Consider the following 23,889-nt stretch of genomic DNA (forward strand, 5'->3'; position numbering starts at 1 on the left):
GGCTCATATTGTTTGTGGCTCACAGACAGTCAGGTTGAACCGATCAACACCCACCACACACTTCAGACATGAATCACCAGAAAAACTGGAATTCATCCAAAAACATTTTTTCCTTAAATTCCTGAATAATGTAGTATTACCGGTATGTAGCAGGTATTCTTAAAATGTATGAGGTAATAAATGACATTGACGCCATCATAAATGATATACAGTAATGATCGATAAGTTAGACTTGATAAGACCAAGTTGATCTCCACAGTCTTAAGCCTTGTTCCACTTCCTTTAGCTGGTCTAAAATGGAACTGAGCCCATGAGAGTGAACATAAATTAGGCTGCAGAGCACAGGCTGCCTCTTTCCCCAGGCCCGGCTACTTTTTGGGCATTTATCCAGGTCGACTTACAATGATTGATCAGGCAGGGGTTCAGGGTTTTGCTTTAGGAAATAGCTATTTGTAGGTTTCGGGAACATGCCTGCAAAGTTCCTGTTTGTTTCCCACCAACGCTGCCAGTGTGCTCATTTGTAAAGACACTGCAAACTATGGGTCCTTATTTGTAAAATGAAATACTGCCTTAAGGTTTATTGCAATCTTTAAATTTGAATGAAACTACTGTTTACTACTGTTCATGGATGCGTTGTTGCAGTTGCAGTGTTTCCAAAGTTAAAGGTCAGGACACCCCAAGGGGAACAAGATTATTCTGAAGGGCTAAGACAAGGCATTTATGCTATGAAAATTACATTTATTATCTCACACTATTCTTAGCTTTTTTAATTTCAAATAGCTGAATAACTTGAGGAGGGCATATTATGCTGATTTTCAGGTTCATATTTGTATGTTGTGCCTCTACTGTGACATGTTCACATGCTTTAATGTTCAAAAAGCTCTTTATTTTTCGCATACTGCCTGTGCTGCAGCACCTCTTTTCACCCTCTTTCTGAAACCAGAGCCCAGTCTGCTCTGATTGGTCACCTGGTTGGCTCAGTTTTGATTTGTCCACTGCTTAGAGATGTCCCACACCTTAGCCTATCACATACGATGTGTTGGAGCTCTAGCCAATAGAAGCTCGCGTGTTACATAGAAATATCAGTATGTGCCAGAAGTAAACAAAGGAGTCCAATTGAGCTGTTTAAGGAAGGGGGGGGGTGTGTGGGAGAGAAACTCCCTCTGGAGGGAACACAGGGATTTTGGCCTTTACAGACCATTTACATGCACAAAAAGCTATAACACTCCAGGAAAGGGGAAACCCCAAAAGTCATAACTGGGCCTCTTTAACCTCTCATTGACTCTACATAGTATTCAAATAAAAACAGGGAAAAATCCTTCTTTTATTGACCTTATCTTTGAAAAGATGCTGTGCCTGCAATACATTCAGAATGGATGTATACCGTCAAAACACGTGTCCACATTCATTGTGATTGGAGAATATAGTCACTTCCACATCTGATTGTGTTCCTTTCAGATGAGCTCTCCGGTCACTATCTTGTAAATCTGTAAATCGTGTCATGTGCTTTAAAGGGTAAGAGTCTAGCTCTCATACATCAGTATGGGAAAAGGCCTGACATTATTAAATCTAACATTTACTTATCAAGACCCTATCGTATCTTCACATTAAGATAACGTGATGTTTCAATTATGTCCCTGTATGACTAGAACCAAGCTCGACAAACACTTCCCATTCGGTGTCACTTCACTGTTACCAGTAGCATGATCAAAAGCTATATTAAGACAGAAATAAATATATATAAAACACACAAAGCCAGCACTTGTGAGCTGTTATGAAATTGCGGTCACAGGCTCAGACACATGATGGAGCCTCTTGGTGCGTAGCCATGGCAACTGCAGTGCAAGAAGAAAGGGGGGGGGGGGATGATCCAGGACACAAAGCGTTAACGTGGCCAACAAAAACACTCACACAACGGCAGCAGTTCTTCCAATGCAGGAGAACATAACTTGGCATTGAGATTTTTTCATTGTGGCTTTACACACACACACACACACACACACACACACACACACACACACACACACACACACACACACACACACACACACACACACACACACACACACCTTGCAGAAGGATGCTGCTTCTTTACCAAAGCAGTCACGTAGGGTGTCATACATCACGTCTCTTCTTGCCATTGGCTGTACAAACACTTAGCCTCCCTTAACTTCCTGGACCCGAGCCAAGCAGCAAAAACATTAAGAGAGTAAAGACGCCACCGCCTGAGAGACAGACAGGTAGAGCAGGGGGAGGACGGTGAGAGAATGAAGATGAAGCGAGGGGGGAAAGACACAGAAACCAGAAAGAGGGGGAGTTGAAGAGAAACAAGGAAGAGGAAGACTCTGAGTCAAAGAAGAGGGTAGAAAGAAGAAAGAGAAAGTCAGACATAGACAGAAGCAGAAAGAGAGACAACATTATATATACAGAGAGCTAGGAGACGTTGAGAAAAAAATAAAAGGGAGGGAGAGACAGGCAGACAAGCACAAGCAGAGACAAATAGAGAGGTGGAAAGCCAGAAAGAGAGAGACAAGCAGAGACCAAAACAGAGACACAAGCTGAGAAAAACAAAGGCAGCAGACAAGAAAAGAAAAAAAACAGAAACAGAGAGAGACAGGAGGAAAACAAATAACAGCAAGGACACAATCAGGCAGTTCAATCCACACCGAGACACACTGCACATCATCCCACTTTGAATTCCACTAAATAACAGGTGGAGGTGGATACATTCTCAGTGCTGAGCAAGTGGTAAACAAACAGGAGGATGACAACAAACTCATCTTTGAACACAAACACACATCGAGCCAAGGTCATCACCTTCAAACACACAGTGCGCCTTTTGTGTAATTACACATTAAGAGGGTGTTTGTGATCTGATCTTTTCTGCTTTTGTTTGAGTAAAGGTGAGATGACACATTCTTTTTTTTCACCGCATAATCCATTCATTCCTTCACTGACGCACTGTGCCACTTCACTGCCGAACTGTACAGAGCTATTGCATATGTAACACTGTGACCTTGTTAAATACCCTCTAAAAAAACAAGTCATTCCTGCATTTCTTCATGCTTCAGGTCAGGTTTTAAATATGTCAACTATTGTAAACAAAAAACACCACAATCAGTAGTTTAAAATGGTGATTCTTAAATCTACCACACTGAGATTCAGCAGCAGGCTGTCACACTTACCATGCTCCTTCATTTGGTTGAAGGTGTGATAATCAATTTCCTGCACTTACTTGCAGTCATTTGCACACTAGCTGAATCAATGTTCTCCTAAACCAAAGGGTTCACTTATACCTCACATATGCACAGCAGCTAGCACATACCCCTCTCATTGAGCTTTGAGCCCTGTAACTAAGCATCTACTTTTAAATAGTTAAAGACCAACGAATATGGCACAAGCTAGAAGGCAAAGTCTTTTCTGAGCATGGTACCTTTTATTTTTGTACATGCGTGTGCCACAGCACCATAACGTTGATCACTGTTATTTTCCTCATTGCACACGTACCGGTTGCTTGTTAAGCCGGGGGTAGGACAAAATGAACCCAGCAGTAATTTAAAGTGTGTATAGAAGAAAAGAAACGGAGGAGAAAATGAGTACGGCATAAACAATGCAGTAGTTCAGCTTCACCAGTGTGTATTTGGACACGTGTGGGAGAAGTCTATGTCTATTTGTGTTGCTGACTATTGCAGTAATGCAAGTTTAAGACATGTTTAATGAATTTTTTCCTGGGACTACTTTATTGGTGAATCACTCATTTGAAACTGGTAAAGCTGTTCTAGTATTTGACGGGTTCAGACAGGTGTCTCTCAGCGATACTAACTTTGTACTGTGTAGGAAGTGACTGCAGAATGTGCTGTTCATCTTTGAACTTCTTGTTATGTGTGTGAACATGCCCAGGCTGCTCCTGACACCTTAACACAAGTGTACAGTAAGTGTGTGGACAGATAACAAACACAAACACGGCCCGTTTTCAGACTCAGCATTTCCACTATCACGCCTTGCAATGGCATCTGTAGTCCCAGTGTTACATTTTCAACTGCTTGGCACTCTTTTTTTGGATCCAACATAGTATATGTACAGCAGGAGACAAAAGAACCACACATTTGTTAAGATGTTGTAGTTTCATGCTAATAAGCTGAGGATACAGTTGAAAATAATTTCTGTCATCTGCATGAGTTCATCTAACTGCAGTGGAAATGCTACGCTGTGCGGCGGGTTGTGGAGGATATTAAGCACGAAAATGATTACATTTCACAGTGAAGTCCACAGGGAACAGATGGAAACAGACGACTGGATCTTTCACCAATCGTAAAGCAAGGTTTCCTAGTAAATTCCTCATCGTAGCTCACTGTGTAATTATGTCTGAGGCGTTTTGCTGCAGCATATTGCCGAACTGACAGGGCGGGAGTGAAAATATAAACAGTGAAGAGGTAAAACAGCTTCTATATTGACCGTCTAAACAAGCATTTATTTGGATATAAATACAGCTACGTGTCAACAATTACAAGATATCACTGGTAGCATTATTACATTGAAGTTAAAGCTTGGAAAATATATTGTATTGGTGTTTGATTCAAAACATAGATCTATAATCAATCAGCCTTAACAATCCATTAATGGTCAGGGTTAATTTCTGAAAGGCTAAATAATTGGTTCAACAACTGGGCACTGTAGTTTATCCAGTTTTAAGATTAGTATTTACAACAGTTGGATGGTGTATGTGGAGTCCAAATAAACTGTTTATTTGTATGGATCGACAGGCCACCTACGCAATTATGTGGCTCACCAATGTATTTAATTAGTATTTCAATGACTTCAAATAGGTGGTGGAGGTAGGTATGGAGGCTCGAGTAGTCCAAATCTTTCACTGGATAAAATATTTAGAGGGTTTATTAGTTTGTGAATTCTTCTTCCTCCTGTCGATACACTTTTTTTTTGTATTTCAGTCGATACATATTTGTGTATGCTGTGGCTTGTTTTTGCTGCTTGTGTATATATGTATTATGTGTATATAATGAGTTATTATGATTAAGATTAGCTTTGAAATGGTGTCAGGCTCGTCCTTTTTGCTATAGCAGGCCAAAATACAAGCGCTAATGCAATTACCGCAATATTTACACAATGTTCCCGTCAGCATGTATTTCTGGAGAGACCTAAAACTATCTGGAACCTGCTGTTTCATTGCATATCCTCTTTGCAATTTATATATTCATTTTTTCATTTCCCTGGTCCCGATTGACAAGACAAATTATTATTATTTTCAATGTTCCATATTGTCCCCTGCTGTCCCCGCATGCCTACTGAGACCTGACATCAATGATGTGCGATGCTGTTAATTACATCTGGATACCCAAGGAAACCCCTGAGCACCCCTCAAAACACCTCGGAGCAGCCGCATAGAGGAGTTGACCTCTCAAGTTCACACTTGATGACTCATCCTTAAGCATTTTCTCATTATCACCAAGGTAACAGGTATTCCTTAGCAACAAGAGCACCGTCCTCCACTCTCAATGCTGAGGCGTGGGTTTCAGACCGCGGGTGTCCTTCAGCTCCGCTACACCATTCCTACAGTCTCTACCTCTGATTGATTCATCGTTAATCTTTCATCCTCTCCGTCCCTCCATCTTGGCCCGGTCGGGCAGCTGACTCATTCTCTCCTCTCCTCCAGAGTCTGTGCGGAGAGCTGAGATCTCACCGTTATTTTCAGGATACAGCACATCGCCACTGGCTGCGCTGCCCCCACATTACCTCCATCTGCACATTATGGCTCAGCAGGATCCTGTTTCATACCGCCACTCTTTCATTTATATACATTATGACAAGACTTCAAGTTTTAAAACACCTAATTGATGCAGCAAAACCAAAATCCTGCACCTACGTTACCCACCATGCACCTCAAACACCAACAGCTCAGACGTTGATTCCGGTGTGTTATGCTAGCAATTATTAATGTAGCAAGTAGCTTCTAACATCAAGCAGAGATGGACACTGAACATGGGACAGGTAAGCTCACTTTTTTGTAGTTCATGTATTATTATTTCCCCCCAAACCTGAATAATTCAGTCCCTCATGGAATAATAGAAAAAGGCTGTTTCATTTCCGTACAGACCTCTTGTGAAAGCCTTGATCACAATGCAACACAGCAGCAGGCCAATTTTCTGAATTGAACATGGGTTATTATTATTTTTTAAACTTGAATAAAATCACAACCTTTCTATTATAATAGATAGTATTGTGGTAACTGACACTGATTTGTGTTCATGTTGCTTAGATTTCCTTCCTTTTAGTGAATTTGCATTTCCACCATTCTTCCTGTGTATCTTTTTTAATTCCAAAGGGACAAAAAAAGCTTGGGCTTTCTTCAAATAACCACTGAGGACTATGTTCCAAAGTGTCAACGCTATGTACTCCTGTGTTAACATTAAAGCAAGAATTCTACAAAGCTCTCAGTGATTAATGACCAGCAATACTGTGACCCCACAAAGCATGAAGACTGTAAAACATCAGGCCTCTGGTAAGAAACATCTGTGTTTTTGTCACATACAGTAGAGAGACCCGATTTTGACCTCCAAAAGCATCCAGCCCATCAAGCTTGGCGAGGATCTTGCAGGTAAGCCACATAACGAGCAGCAAAGTTGTGCTGGAACAATGTGCTCTGTATGAGTGGAATGTGTTTCTGATCTGTTGCCACTTCTAATGACTCCTCTGCCACCAGATGCATTACAAAGAATAATGTTCAAATCATTTTGAAACAGTGTAATAAGGTTAACTTGCAAGTGTAGAAAGACTGGAGCTAGATGTTGATTTCCTCAATGCTGTAACATGTTGTTATCAAGGAGAAGGAGAAAGTGAAATCTCACTGGTTCAGATCTTAAAATACAAAAATACACTTCTTAAGTGTACAGCATTTTGACAGCTGCAACAACTGTTCATGCCGGATGCAATATTTATTTTTGCATGCAGGTAGATTTTGTTCTGCCTCTTTTTTTCTGAGCTCCTGTTATGATGCTGAAAAGAAATGCAAAGTGTGCTCAACAAAACGAAACAAATCTATGCATTTCAGAGCAACTAATGTGTTCATCAATAGCCATTCTACAGAGATTATGTTACACGAGATGCTGACCTGCATCTTTTTAGCACAATGTACGGTGTGCCTCTGGATAAACAGCATAGAAATCAGTACTGTAAGCCATATTTTGACATTTGTAATGGGGTTGCATGTTCCCATGATTAATCTCAATACTGTAGCTTCACATTAATAGATGCAGAGTAACCGTGCTGTGCTTTGTGCTGCAGGGTTCAGCCACACCGATCTATAGAGGCTGAATCGACTGTTGTTCAAACTCCCCACAGGCAGCCAATGGATACAAGACCACACGCTACGCTGCATTCACTGAACTCTGCAGCGGATGTATAATGCATACGCGTTTACACAGGGGCACACATGCAAACAGACTTAAAGATGATAAAGGGCAAAAGGCAAAATCGATACAATCCGCTGTAAAACGTACAACTCAAATAAACCTCCAGCACAAAGACACCCAAGGCTGCATGCAAACCCTCTGTGATAAAACCAGTTGACTTGGAATATAATTTGCATTTGGAAAGAGGAGCACTGCCCTACATGGGGGGGGGCGTATTTGCGCACGTGTACACAAACACACAACGCCTAGAGGCAGTGGGAGTCAACTGACATGACCGCAGACCGACTAGGACAAGCTCATTTTGATCTCCTAAAAACAACATCCAACGTGCACATCTCGAAACCCAGAATAGCATAGATGCACACCAAGAAACCCATATCTATGACTTCTATGTATGTGTGCTGTGTTGTAGAAAAAGCCATGGGGTTCATGTTTTCTTCTGCTCAGTATAGAAGCATCCTACCGCCATAGGGTATCTGCTGTATCTTTCATTGTGCGGTGCATTTTACCCTCCGCACTCCTGTCTATGTAGTGCACTCATTCACTGCATTCTGTATTTATACATTCCAATGACGTCAGCCAGCCACAAAGCCCGGTATTATTGAGGTTACATCCGCCCACACACAAGCGAGCGGGAGCGTCACAAGAAGCCATGTGCCTGTATGTGAAATGCTATTACAAACATACTGTAAGCACACAGGAAGTACAGTATGTACACAAGTCTTCCCTCAATTTAGTATGTTCTTCAGCTGCTAAGATATGGTCTTTATTGAGAGTCAGCAAGGATGCAAAAGGATCAGAACCCAATATATAATTGAATTAGCTTGGCCAGCATTATGTACCTCAATTGACTTACTTAGGTTTGTGAATCCTGTGTAATAAAACTGAGAAGCAACAACAAGTGATATTGCAACCGAATCTGCCCAAGTCCATAGTTAAATCAACATTACATGATTCATCTGTGTTGCTTTAAATGTGACTGTTAATTATGAGCTGTCACCACTCCCAAGGGGTTTGACTGAAAGCAAAAGGCCTATTTTTGAGCTAGGTAATAATAATCTTTTTGAGATAACACAACGTTATTAGTTTTCAGAAGCAGGCTCTAAATCATTTCTAGTAACCACTGCCAATCAAAGTGAATGTCACCATTAATGAGATCTATATACAGTATATAACGCTGTCCTAAGAACTACAATATGATACAATATACACCTGTCAATCAAAGCAAGAGCCGAAACAGGGAGCTTATTGGATACACATCATTACAATACGTGTCAAAAATCACATGCATGTTGTTCAATTGTAATTCCTCAAAACGGCAACATTGCAGAAGTCTATAAGGCGGGGTAGGTAATTTTGGAGAAACTAGCTCGAGTGCGCTAGAATTTGAAAATACACAACCAGGGAAAATCCTTCACTTCCTTACAGATCCCCTCCTCCAACACACAGGAATGCGCACATGACCAATGAGGGCACGAGATAAGTTTGTGCACAGATAGAAGGCTGACAGGCAGGTAGGCCATCCAGTTATCTTAGCCGGCCCGGGTCGTGCTTTTTACAGTACTACGGCTTCCACAGAGGACATTTTTTTATGGATTTGTGTCAAAGCACTTCAGATATTCATTGCTATCGGGATGTTAAGAGCATTCCATGGAATATAACAAAAAGTGTATCTCGAGCCGGTTTCTCAAACTTACCTACCCCATCTTTAATTAAAGTCCTACTAATTTCTGATTTATTCTATGCAAAATGTATATACAAAAACAAATCAAGGTTGTTCAATTTGAATCGCTGTTTTGATGTTTTTCAGACATGATGTGTCCCTGAGATAAATGACTTCGAAAATAGCAGCGATCATTGCACCTTCTCTGGTATGACACATGCAAGTTTGTTTGCGGTTTTCACGAATGCAAATAGAAACATGATTTGACCGGCTTTAAACCACAATTCTAAAATAAGTGAGTCATGTGTGTCAAGAGCAAAAAAAAAAGCAAAGGTTTCAATGCTTTCAAAACACATAAGTGGTTAAACTAGATCACTCATTTTAATCAGGCATGTTTATCTTGTAAAAAGAGTCTCAGTAAATTCACCCTCAAAATGCACTCGATAGACAGACTGCCTACCGTTTATCTGGTACTACTTTGCAATAAGACTACCCTTATAAAAGATTCATAAAGGGTTATGAATTAGGTTGTAAACACTTTATTAATCATTAAGAACCATTTATAAACCACTTCTAACATAGTTTTCATACATCAACACAGGCTCACTATTTGGCGAGAGGACTAAGCCTTATATTGGCTACTTAGCGAGAATCAACTCCGTGAGCAACAGATACCAAGGATGCTGGCTGATGAAGAACACGAAGTAAGCTATGAAGAAGACGAAGTAAGCTATGTAGCTTATATAAGGCTCAGCAGTACAGATAAATGTGGGCTCACTATTTGGCAAGCAACCGGTCACAGTTGCCCTGTTTATCTCACGTCTTATAAAAGCTTATTAATGATTTAGAAAGTGTTCACAACCTAATTAATAAATGAATTACAAACTATCCGTAGACCCTTTATAAGGGTAGTCTTATTGTAAAGTCGTACCGTTTATCTTATCTTTCCCTTAGATCCAGGCCTAGACAAATGTTGCACCAATAAAATATTGACTACGGTTTATCTTTCTTAAAACATACTTAAGACCATTTTGGGCTGCATGGTTATTTATAATATAAATAGTGAAGAAAAAATCCAAGATGATGCCTTGTAAAGTCTTATTTCTCCTTTCAACAATCCAACAGTTAATTAATGATCAAGATAGTTAATGAATTATTTAAGCTCTTGAAAACCAAGTTGTGTTAGTAGTAGGGGTGAACGATATATTGTGTCATGATGATACCCGCATGCGCGATATTCACATCGCAGGGACGTGCGATTATATAATTTTTTTATAATATATATATATTTTTTTTTATGACGTGCGATATTAAGTAGGCACATTAACTCAAACACGTCATGTTACAATTACTTTGCTGCTTGCTACAAAAGGAAAACTTGCGCGGCCCTCATGTCAGGGGTACTTCAGTGAGTGACATGCAGGCTCTGCATTTACAGCAAACCACCAATCACAATCATTCTTGATCCGATCACAGCAGGCCCCGCCCCGCTAGTTTGCAGACCATCAAAACACCGGTGAAAAATGAGCGAGGAACAGGAGGACAATACCGGCGAGAATGAAGATTTACTTCCAAAAAGAAAAGCAACATCTGCCATCTGGAACTATTTTGGATACAAAAAGGTTCTTCTCTTCTTCATTCATCGATGAACCCCCTTATTTGAGGGTAAGCAACATGCATTATCATGACATGTTAGATCATGACTTAAGGTATGATGAGTCAACCAGTTAAGATCCAGACGTCTGTGACTAAAATCCTTCATCCGGTTAAATATAGTTAAAAAAAACGCAATATATATCGCAGGGGGAAAAAATATCGCAATGTCAGTTTTTTTCAATATCGTGCAGCCCTAGTTAGTAGGCTATCCTATAAGGCTCCATACACCCAATCGACCACCACCAAAAAGAAAGGGTAACCCAAAAGGTCAAGCACGAAGACATTTAGCATATTTGAACTTCCTGGTCAAAAAGAAATTCAGTAAACTTATTGATAGAGGTACCATTATTTAGCCTATTAGTCCTGTCAGTCCACCCTCCATTTGCCACCTTTTCAAAGTCAAAAGTCAAAGTCAACTTTATTGTCAATCTCAAAATATTTTTGTACACACAGAAAGATCGAAATACTGTTTCCCAGAGTCCCGAGGTATAAAAAAGACACAAATTAAAAAGGCAAGAACACTCCGTTTACTTCAAGTAAGCAGGATATATATATAAAAAAGATGATTTACATGGTGCACATGAGGCTGCAAAAATGTCCATAGCAGCGTAATAATCCACCCATATTCCTGCAGAGAAGTAAAGAAGCAATATGTAGTTCAATAAAAAGTCACAACATAATCCACCAAAGTCTGAAAACTTAGTTTTACCAGTTAGAAATGAGTACTCAGTATCACATCCTGTTTTAACTTTTTCTATCAGCCTTGTCAGCCTAAAACTCCTTTGCTACTTTATTTGTCTTGGTTTTCATCCCCCTCTACCTGTTTCGGAGGGCCCTGTGGCGCAGACGGAGCACGCACAAAGCCAGACTCCATCTCTTCTTGGTGGTCAGAGACGTGCTTAACTCCATAAGGTAAAAGGTAAAAGTGGTGGACGGAGGAACAGAGGAAACTGTACGGTAGATCCTTCTCTCTGTTGTGGACTCAGGGATTGAACAGTGGAGGGACAAGACGAGCCGAGCCCTGAATTCCAGCAGAGGTCACATGGCACTGTGACACCCACCTGCCAAAGATCCTTCTCGATGCCCAGATGAGATTGGAGGGCCTAAGCATGTAGGCACTAATACACAAACATACTGTATTATAACATAGGCCAAGATGCATTGATTTTACACACGGACAGACGCCCACACGATATCTCTCATACAGATCTGAAATGCAACACCCAGAATATATTAGCACCCGTCCATCGTAACAGCACACTCGTTACCTTAAATAAACTCTGAGCACTCTGAGAAGACATCCACTGTTAATTAAGCTCCCATACGCTGTTCCCTAATATACTTTATCATTTGATTTGTCAGCTCATTAGCATAGCAGTGATGTCGAAGCATCACATATTGCTGTTAATGCAGAGTAGGATGGGGGCTTCCGGTTTGGCAAGAGCTGGCAGAAAGACTAGCAGTGTCATGTGCAAAGCAGTCGTAACAGTTGGAGCTAATTAAAAATAACGACCTGTGTGTCGGGCAGTTCAGCTCAGGATATCATGAAGATCATCAGAGAACTTTAAATGTAATATGTTTGCTCACTAATTATATCCATCCGCTTTTAGAAGGACAAATGAACCTAGAACTAACAGAAATAATTGGTTTATACGTACAATTATGTGTTAATCAAGTCCAATATATTTCACAATGGCATCACTAAAAACAATTTCATTTTTATTTTAAGGCATGTGTAATATTGCAATAAGAACCCTATAGGGACTTTAACATTCACTTCAAGGCAGGGTGGATTTACTTATTTAAATTTTAGTGACATATTTTGCAAACTGAACTAAATGTATCTAAAACTGCAAAAAAAACTGCAGATATTGAAATGTGAACCTATACCAGCTAGTAAAATGACTTGAACAATTCAATGATTATCTGAGAATAATCTTCCGTAGATCAAGTTATTGATAAATCGACTAGTCCTTTCAGCTCTAGAATTGTTATTCTAACTTGAAACCTTGTCATACTAACTAGTCACATTATGTAGTCTCGTATTTTCACATTGCATTGCATTATTGAAACCACTATTCTCTCACCAGATCACAGGGGAAAGTACCATCACCAGGGTAACCACACCCGGCTCAGCACTGCACACTATGGTCATCCAAAAGAAAACCACTGTGTTTGCATTGTGACTTCACTGATGTTAAACTACAGGCCGGTGGTGTGAGCTGAGTGTGCAAGAGATTTGGGCATGTTGACAACCTGGAAGCGTTTCAAGGGTCCACAGCCCTCGAAAGCCCTCCCACTCAGAGCTAATGTAGGTCAATAACAAAATAAATGATAAACACCCATGACCATGCTGCAGGCAGGGTCCACAGTTGAACAGTGTTCTCAGACACAACAGACGGATGTTGTTCTCAGTTATGCAGCAGACGAGGGGTGACTCAGTTCTACAGGGCATAAGGCGTTGATTAGGGCTTGTGTGTGTGTGTGTGTGTGTGTGTGTGTGTGTGTGTGTGTGTGTGTGTGTGTGTGTGTGTGTGTGTGTGTGTGTGTGTGTGTGTGTGTGTGTGTGTGTGTGCAGACAAAAGGAGAGTGGAACCTCCGGATACAAACGTGTCATCTTTTCACACACATCCATATGCAAAGCCGCCCAAACAAACACATGCCTTCCCCCCCCCCCCCCTACAACATGCACAAACAGGCCATTACCATTCCACTGCTCCAGCGCCGCAGCATCAGTAGAGATTAGTCCCCCGGTGACCTAGCATTACCCAACACACTGCGCAAGTCTGCAGAGAGACATCTATCTTCTCCCTCCATCTTCCCTCCTCTGCTTTTTATCTCCGTCTATCCGAGGCTCCCCAGCCGCCTCCCTCCGCTCTCTCCTGGGGTTTCTGCTGTCCTTTCCAGTTCTCTGCCCTCTATGTCTCTATCTTGGTCTTTTCTTTTCTCTCAAGCATTCTTCCAAAGTCTTTATCTTCCTCTTTTCAGTCTCTCTCCTAGGGCTATACTTGTACCAATGCTCCTCTCCCCCCTAGAAAATCAAAACATTTTCCATCTTTCTTCCATCTTTACCCACACTCTCACTCGTCTTCCATTTCTCCGTTTCTGCTGAGTATAACTTACACGGTGTCAGGGCAGGAAAGTCGACTTCAGAAAGCCTAATACGCTGGTGGGAGATAGCTGTAAAATAATGAGAGGAAGGCTCAAGCTGCATGCTAACTATCCACACTGCAGCTCAGAGCCATTTCACAGTGAGATACTGTAGGAACTCAAAGAGAATGTTTTCCAGCCATTATGTTCTTTAAATATCTCTTGTTGCACACGGGTAGATGCAATCAATTAGTAGCATTGTTGGAATTGCTTATTATAACCAAATATGATCCTCCTTCTACACGGGTGGAGGCAAATGGCACAATAATCCTGCGAGCAATTCACTTTATTGACCTAGAGTAAGATTGTTGTCGGAAAATAATGAAATGCAATCAAATGTTTGTAATTCATTGTTCCAAAGATGCAGCAAGTCGTGCACATTTTGATCAATGTCTTGTTTGATAACTCTTCTACAGCAACAGTCAAGATAACATGACCCATGCCACCACTAAGTCAAGTACTTCATGAGATCTGGCTCCAACGGAGACACCTTAGTAATGGGAGCAACACCACGAGAGAGAATAAAGACAGGAAGAGAAGGGGATAGTGAAAAGATAAAAAAATAAATAAAAAGGGAAGAGAGTGAACGATCTAACATGAGCAAAGCGGCACAGGAAAGGCTGGAATGCTGTTTAGGTAAACATACCGAGTCAGCAGGGACTGGAAGCACCACACACACACACACACACACACACACACACACACACACACACACACACACACACACACACACACACACACACACACACACACACACACACACACACACACACACACACACACACACACACACACACACACACACACACACACACACACACACACACACACACACACACACACACACACACACACACACACACACACACACACACACACACACACACACACACACACACACACACACACACACACACAGATTAGTTTCACATACTTTCACCCCATACATGTAATACATTGATTTGACTTGTTTGCATTTTTTTCACATTGTGCTGAACAGGCCTTTTTTCACATGATGTGGGACTTTCCCCCGCCGCTATATTAACAGTATCACCCTGTAGTGTATCGATTTTTCAACTACAACCTGACCTTTGACCCTACACTACACTGGCTGACAGCCCTGCCGAAGGCACTCGTGTAAGATCAGGTGCCGGGGTCAGGATCACATGACCGAATCCTTGGGGGTATCGCCATGGCGATCGCGTTGGACACACTACTCGTGAGGTGTCTTGTTCCTGAGTCAGTGATTCTTATTACTGATTAACCACATAGGATTTCGTTGAGCAGGGTGGAAATTCCCAGTGTTATTCTGCGGGGAGAAAGTCGTGCTATGCAGTCAGGTTAGACTTGTTTGGGAGTCTTGAACATTTCCGAGTAGTTTCGACTACACTAACACCCACATGCTAATTTATTTACAATTGCTACATCACTAAAAGATCTTGGAGTGATGGAAAAAATAAAGCTTTCATCTCCTTTTCTGCCTGTGCCAAATGGAGAAAGGAGGCCGAGTAAAAGGGAAAAGCAGGTGGCAAGAGAGAAAGTCGAGGTAATAATCTGCTTCTTTCCAGACATAGGAGGGGGGGTTGCTGGGATAATGGAGGCCAGGAAGCCAGACAGGGAGGGCACACCGGCTAGTTTGCGAGCTAGCTCCCTGCCATGCTTCATTAGCTGTTGTCATGTTGCTGCATGGCGGGGGCTGCTCATGTCTGTGTGTGCCTGTTTGTGTGTGACCTGTGTGTGTCTGAAGGGATGTGAGGCGGACTAGAGAAGATGGTGGAGGCAGTATAGGCCAGTCAAAGCTACATACACTGTGTGAATGTGATAGCTGCCGTCACACGATCCTCCAGAGCTGGATGTGATGCTTCTGCTGCATCGGCCTGGCTTACTGACTGACTGGATACATTCCAATACTCCACAACGCATCCTCTGCTGCTCCATCTGCCCTTTTATCTTTTGCTTATGTTTAATCTGTGTCATATTTTTTGCTAATACGCAGATTTGGTGTACTTTGAAAGTCTAGACAAGTAGACGATTCATTGATTGTTGGATTGACAGGAAATGTCAAGTTTTATTTTTATTAAAATGACAAAAAAAACTCTTCTGGTTCTAGCTTATTTAATCAAATATGTACTGGTTTCCAAGGAAGTAACGTGAAATAGAGCTGAAAAATACAATCTTTTTTTATAATCCATTTGGCTTCTGATTATTCTTATGTATTCAATAGTCTGTAAAAGAAAGAAAAATGCCCCAAATCAAATTTTTGTCCATCCAGTAATCCAAAAACCCATAGATATTTAAAGAAGGGCACCAAATCCTCACATTTGACAAATATCTGATATTTTTTCTGAAAAGCGACCACAATTATTTAATTTTTATTAAGATATTTTCTGATTATTTCTCTTCCTAGTGAAAGATCTTGTGTCAATTGTTTTGTTTTTTTATGTTCTGCACTGCTGAAACGACAAAAACAAAGCAATTCAAAGACATTAACCTTGGTTCTGGAAAATAAATGTCAGATTAACTCATAATGACAATAATCATTAGTTGCAACCCTAGTGTAGAGCCGTAAGTTAAGGGAGAAAAAAGGAAAGCAGGAAGGAGGCTGCATATTTGGATGTATCCTGCAGCTGGCGTTTCAACCGGTGTCAAGTAGATGAAAGAGGAAACAAGATGGAAATGTTTAGGTAGAATAGGAAATGGCTGGGCATTTGCGTCTGTGCCATCTGACGTCCTCATATCTAATAAGTTATTTGGAGAAACCGTTTAGTCTATTCATCTTTTTTTTGTGACGCTACCTTTCATATCTTCCTCTGACTTTGTTATTTCCTTTCTTTGTTACTGTGTCCAGCTGCAACAAGGCTCACATCATGCATATGAATTAAAAGCTGCTTTCAGACAGTGAACCAACTATTCATACGCCACTTCTTTTCTTTTTTGATCTACTACATGCACCTTAAAGGATTTGAACTTTTCCTCTGTAAGCACTACACCTGTTAAACACACAAACCCTAGAATACACACTGACTAAAGGTGAGACAATCAGCATCAAACAAAGTGAGGTTGACTCCCGACTTCTCAGCACTCGTATCGGCTACAAGAGCTACAAGCCAGTGCCTTTAAAAAACAGTCTTGACCTATGGATGTTTATTTATAAAACTTTTTTTTAATCCTTACAAGAAATCTCCTCAAAAGGACATAAGCCCTCCCACCCAACAGCATTGGTTAGGACCTAAACCGACGTGCTGTCACCCTTCAGAGAAAAGCTTTAAGCTGTTCCCACGCAACAAGGATGTCAAAACACTCACACACACACACACACACACACACTCCTTGTCCTCCATCCATCTCAGTCATGCCTCAAGTGCCAAGTTACACAACAGGGATCGTCCCTTTAATGCAAGTGCTCCGGAAAAACAAGTCAAATCCATCCATCCTTTTGGTTTAAAAAACACGAGCTATTCAATGCATTCTGCTGCCTTTTTGAGTGTGTGTGTGTGTGTGTGTGTGTGTGTGTGTGTGTGTTTGTGTGTGTGTGTGTGTGTGTGTGTGTTCATGGCGGCTGGGGGGGCAGATGTAGTCAGAAAATGGTACTGATATGTCCTAAAATGACCACAATTTAGGTCAAACTTCCAATGTCTATAACCTCTTATTATAATAACCATGAATTGTATTGTGTCTGTAACTTGTAATTATAAACATCATCAAAAGCTGCATCAATTGTGTTACCATTGACCACATGAGATTGAGGCGAGGAGACAGTCGCCCGTTTGGTCCGGCCAACAGCCTGACGACAAAATATATTCAACTTACAGTGATAAAAAACAAGAAATGCAATCATCACATTTGAGAAACTGAAAGCAGAGAATATTTGGCATTTATGATGGATAAATTGCTACAATTTATAATGAACCGATTACTAAAACAGACGATGAGTCATTTACCGTTGATTTATCACTTCATTAACCAACAAGTGACTTCAACAGAGTTCTGCACACACGTTTAAAGCATCTAATCTTCTGCACTAGCACCTCAGTAAGATTGATCTTTCCAACACATTCCTTGCCATATTAATGGCGAGCTGCCAACTTCTGCAAATATAGTATGATGATGGCCTTATTTTTAGTAAAAATCCACACCTGCTGTGATTACTATCTGCATGTATCCAACCCAAAAGGTCACCCAGATGTCCATGTGACGCCCACAAAGCTCCCGATTCCTCTTTGATGCTTGGCACTCAGTCCAGCGTGTGGCATTCAAATTTGAGCATGGAGGTTTTATCAGCTAGTTTATTACAAGCGTTAACAACTATCTGGGAATTAATTGAGACAGAGATGATGATTAAACCTCAGTTATACTAACTCATTCGTCGAGCCATTCTCGGATTTGATCAAACCAGCAGTTGATTGCTTTGTTGCTCTTGTTATATGAGCTGTTAGAGAGCAGCAGTTTGTGTATGAGTGTAGCGCTTTGTTGTTACCTGCCGTGCAACAAGGGACCGCTGCATTATTCTTAATTACAGTCAGACGGCTGTGACCCAAACAATAGAGGAAGGAAAAACTAGCCGTGTGATGAAATCCACAAACCTCATAGCACCAGGGCTGGCAGATGATCCTCTGTTTACGTGTAGAAGTATGTCTAAGGTAAGCACACACATATACTCATTACATGTGAATAAATATGATCATTTCCATCTGTCCATTCACTCTTAGATGCCTTACTACAGAACATATCTGTATCCGCTACTACTTCCTGCTACTCCAAATTAAACTTCATTTCCATCCCAAACTGCCAATGTAGCGCTGCTCTCCTCTGTGCCCAAATGCCCATGTAATAATGCCTGATTTTGTTAGTGCCCATTCACTTCTGCTTGTTTGCCCACTGTGCTGTTTGAGTGTGCCAGTCTGGGGCCTGGAGCTGCGTTGTGTGGATGGCAGCGGCTCTGCCTGATCGTATTTGGCACAGCATCAGTGGCTACCTGAGTCATCCAGTCTGTCTGCTCCTCACCCTCCAGCACCCGTCAAATCGAGCTCTTTCCGCATTTGCAAACTGAAAGAGGAATGTGGGCTTGGTCCGATTAAATCTGAATGGATATGGTCTCTTATGCATAGAGTTAAAGAGGTTCCGACACACCACGATTTTGACTGATTCGTGCTCAAAATAGAGATGAGAACCACCATCAACAGAGCCTTTGTTGTCAAACATTCCCGCCTGTCTTTCAATAGAAAAAACGGTCCTTAATTCACTGAAATGACTCCAACTAGAAAGCCCTAGCCGCTCCACCAACAGCGATTGTCGAAATCAGGATTATCCAAGCATCCCAGGAAAAAAAAGGTTAGTGCTCACTTAGATCTTGTTAGTCTGCATGGGACTGTATGATTTGACATGAATAGGTACACATGATTAAAGAGGCAATTCATCTCTATTGAAATCCAAGGGTGGAATGGCTAGCCTAGATACACATGTTCGTCATAGATTTGAAACCATTTGAAAGGACGCTGCTGTGTGTGTGTGTGTGTGTGTGTGTGTGTGTGTGTGTGTGTGTGTGTTTGTCTCGGTCTACATGTATTTTCAATAACCCATAGTGTGCCATGTGACTGATGAGGCCTTGTGACTTTGCTATTCCTGCTTAACATCGTCATTGGTTGTTTATGAATCTGTAAATATGTAAATATACGATGCATATCACCTGGTCAGCATATGATACAACTGCCTGAGTGTCATGTATAGAAGATATGTGGCATCCAGAGGTGCCATTGTTCAGTATTGCTATGTACTGAGGTGCGTCATGTGGCTAGCTGTTGTCTTGCATGGCTGCTGAGATGCTGCTGCTGCTGCTGCTGCTGCTGCTGCTGCTGCTGCTGCTGCTGCTGCTGTGCTAATGTTGACGTGTGTTGACACTCTTGCTGTGTAAGCTCTGTGCTCCAATGCCATGAAGAGACACCGTGTGTGTGTGTGTGTGTGTGTGTGTGTGTGTGTGTGTGTGTGTGTGTGTGTGTGTGTGTGTGTGTGTGTGTGTGTGTGTGTGTGTGTGTGTGTGTGTGTGTGTGTGTGTGTGTGTGTGTGTGTGCGTGTAGTCCTACTATTGTTGTCATAGATGTTGAGGCCACAGAAGGCAGCAGCAGCAGCTCAAGTGTGTATCTGCATGGAAGTATGTGTGTGCTTTAAGATGATGTGTGTATGTACTGTATGTAAGGACATTCTGTTTCAGCAGCCAAGTGAAATGTTACAGCATCATGCAACAATGAACTACTGCGTGTTTTTTTCCCCTTATCTTGCTACAGTCAAGACTGCTGTGACCCAGACAATAGAAGAAACCAGCCTAGGATACACAGACAGGAGGAGAAAGGACACAAAACATGGAGGTGATGAGAGGGTTAGGGGGAGAGGAAGGGTACAAAAATAACAGGCAGATGGAAAGACATCCAAACAGACATATGGGGATGAAATTATACATAAGGACAGAGGAAAGGGGGGTGAGGAGGTGTTACCTTTCGGGGGACGAGGATTTCTCCGAGTTCACGGACATGAGCGGTGCCTGTTAGCCGCTCGCTGGCCGAGGGACCACAGGAGACGGCGAAATAGAACAGAAAGCTGCCTTCTCTCCCTCTTGTTTTTTTACTACTCTCTCCCTATCTCTCTCTGCTGTGTGTCTGAGTAAAAGAGAGGAGAGGGTTACTGCCTCCCCTCCTCCTCCTCTCTGTCTCTCTTGTCCTCTCGCTGAAAGGAGAAGAAAGGATGGAGGACAAGGTTCTGCGAAAGGATAAGAAAAGAGCAGCAACTGTCCGGTGCACAATCCGGCTGGATGCGTGTGTGTCTGCCTACAACTGTGTGTGTGTGAGTGTGTGAGTGTGTGATTGTGTGTGTGTGTGTGTGTGTGAGCTGATAGCGAGAGCAGCAATGTCAATCAGGCGCCCCTCCTCATGCCCCAGCCTCCTTCCTTCCTCCCTCCCTTTCTTCCTTCTCCTCTTTCACCTTGCCTCTCTTTCACTTTCTCTGAAGCTCCGTGTAGTCTTCCTCTTCCCTCTGTGTCCTTCCTCCCTTGTTGCCGCTGGTTGAACCCGGGTGATGAAATGAATTCACAGGCTCTATATCCACGGTGTGCGTCTGTCTCTGTCTGTATCCCTCCCTCCCTTCCTTCTCTCTCTCTCTGTCTATCTGGCTCTATCAGGCCTTCTGCAGCTCTGCACAACAACAGAGCCCAGAGCGAGCTGGAATGTTCCATTTTCTGCACAAGAGCAGGGGTGTTGGCTTGTCACAGCAACAGGAAAATTGATATATTTCTCCTCGAGGCGAACTCTCCTCCCCCCTTTCTCCCCTCTGAATTAGTCCCTCCCTCCCTCCCTCTATCTTTCTCTCTCACACTTTCTCTCCCAATTGCCTTATTACGACATCCTGTATCTCAGGGCAACGCCGCACAGATCTGCCTTTCTTCAACCCCCATCTCCTCTCTTTCTGGCAGCCTTCCTCCATTTCTCTAAACCCCATTTGCACCTCGATCTTATCCTGGATGCTGGATGCTGTTTGAGTGTGTCTCAAGCTCTTGTGCCTCCATGCCTCCATCCCTGTCCGTCTCTGTTTTCTCGCCATCTCTCCAGGCAGATGGATCTTCTACATGAGTGAAGCTCACAGTGAGGTCGCCGCAGGGTGTGCCATGATGGGGGTCTGTCTCTAGCTCTCCATCTGACCTCAATATCGGTGTCTGTGTGCAGGAGTATGTGCTCAATCTTTATGTACAGCATGTGTGTGTGAGTGTGTGCATGCCTTAGTGTGTGTGAAATTGCACAGCAGGGGTTAAAAGGGCATCCTGGGGTTAATTTAACTGACAAGTTATCTAGGAAGTGCTAAGGGGAGGAAACATTTACAAGTGCTTATGGTATCTACAGGTTCTTTCTCTTGTGATTATTCCAATAAACTAAAGTAGACAATTATGTGAAGTGCAGACATATGCATAAGGACTCAAAGGTGAATATATACTGTCAAACAACAGAGTTTTGTGAAATTATTTAAGGAGGTAGCTGTCCCTTTAATATCTATGTGTGTTTGTAGGTCATTGCAGGCAATGTTGCAAATTAATATGCATGGATACTTTATGGCAATATTAGATTTGCTTGATTGTCCACCAGTGTGATAGAATATCTTGTTTTGTCATGTATTTAATATATATATAATATTCTGGGTACGTTTTCCCTATTTTTGATTTGAAATATTTAGTTCTTAGGGAAATATCTCAAATGAATTGCCATTAGAGGTAACATAAAATATATATATAGCAACACATTCAAACGATTAAAACGAGAACAAGAGGAAACAATACCATCACAAAATCATTCCAATAAAAATCATTATGCAATACTATGAAAGAGCCTTATATTTGTTATGGCTTTTAATTTTGCACAAATACATGTTCATACACCGCTGCATGAGACATGCCTGAGAGATAGAGAAAGGAAGAACACAATGATCCCCTTTCTCTCCGATCTCCATACAGTTCCACTTTCCCACATAAAAGGGCTACATTAGGCACACATGTCTCTGAGCCAAACTATTGTCCTTATTCTCTGTGGATGTGGGCCAATGGGGTGTAAAGAACTGGGTCTGGAGGAATACTGAGCTAATACGAGAGGGCGCACTCCAGCTTTTATTTGTTTATTTCGCATACGCATTTATTTCGGGGTCACAGGAGGTGGGGGATGGTGCTGGAGGATGTTGCAGCGCCAACTGGATGTTATGCAGGAAAAAGCCCTCACAAATCACCGGTCACACAAACACATGAACAAACATGGGTGTTTTAATTAATAATTAATCTGACCTGCATGTTGTTGGATCGAATAAGGAAAAGTGTGAGGAGATCAAGCTCAACTAAATACATAAAGCAATTAAACAGTTGGTCAGATAATCTGTTAGCTGTTTCACATGAAAGTGATTGATTCTTGAATTAATCAATATATCATTTAAGCATTTCCATTCTCTTTTAAATGTAATTATAAGTTGATTATTTTGGGGGATTTAGACCGACAAAGTTGGACATTTGAAGAATCAATGGTGATTGTGATTCACGTTTTTCTGAGATGCACTTACCCACATGTCTCCAGCAGCTCAGATCATAGGGGAAGGGTGACAAAGCACCAACATTACACCCTCTGATTTTGATGAATGCAGCGGGACAATCTGGATGTCACGTTTTAATGGGGATAACGTCTACTGTAAGTGAGACTTTAAGACTCCTTTAAATAAAAAAGCTTGTGAAATGCACAAACACACATGCTTGCAGTTGCTCCAATATACAACCATTGACAGAGGGTACAGTTTTGCCAATTCAAAGGCTGATTTTCATCTTCATCTTCATAAGCAGAAGGAGCCAAAGAAGAATAAGAAAGATGGGGGAGGGAGAGAGATAATGACTCTCATGAGCAGTTGTATTTTGGGAGCCGGTATTGAGGCTGCCGGCAGCTATCTTTAAGCGGCCTACTTCTCCTCACTGCATGGTGGATGCTGGGGAGAGAGAAGGGGTTTATATACACACACACACACACACACACACACACACACACACACACACACACACACACACACACACACACACACACACACACACACACACACACACACACACACACACACACACACACACACACACACACACACACACACACACACACACACACACACACACACACACACACACACACACACACACACACACACACACACACACACACACACACACACATTCCCCTTGAACAAACAGTACACTTAAACACACAAGTGACGCCACTGACAGAAGTCGAAGCAAAGCACAATCAATCAGACAAGAAGACACATGCATACACAATGGATTAGGTGTGTGTGTGTGTGTGTGTGTGTGTGTGTGTGTGTGTGTGTGTGTGTGTGTGTGTGTGTGTGTGTGTGTGTGTGTTAAGATGCTTCCACTTTAACAGTGACGCTGCTCTTTGTCAGAAGCCTTGTTGTAACTGTCTGCAGAGAAAACACTGC

The 23,889-nt window shown here is 41.9% G+C and overlaps 1 protein-coding gene across 8 annotated transcripts in view; it reads right to left on the reverse strand.

The window, feature by feature from the left end:
* Positions 1–23,889, reverse strand: part of srpk2 (SRSF protein kinase 2) — a 64,142-nt gene that overhangs the window by 26,770 nt on the left and 13,483 nt on the right. The window contains exon 1 of one of the 8 annotated variants that reach the window (XM_079685471.1): positions 20,385–21,064. The exons of 3 other annotated variants lie outside the window; for them this stretch is intronic. In XM_079685471.1, coding sequence (XP_079541597.1) covers positions 20,385–20,422 — 38 coding nt within the window. In that variant the 5' untranslated portion in view covers positions 20,423–21,064. Of the gene's footprint in view, positions 1–11,566; positions 11,785–20,384; positions 21,065–23,889 lie in introns of those variants that run through there. 4 more of the 8 variants (XM_079685469.1, XM_079685470.1, XM_079685466.1 and 1 more) reach the window with 4 other exon arrangements.

The sequence above is a fragment of the Notothenia rossii genome (genome assembly GCF_949606895.1).
Source record: "Notothenia rossii genome assembly, chromosome: 5".
Lineage (NCBI taxonomy): Eukaryota > Metazoa > Chordata > Actinopteri > Perciformes > Nototheniidae > Notothenia > Notothenia rossii.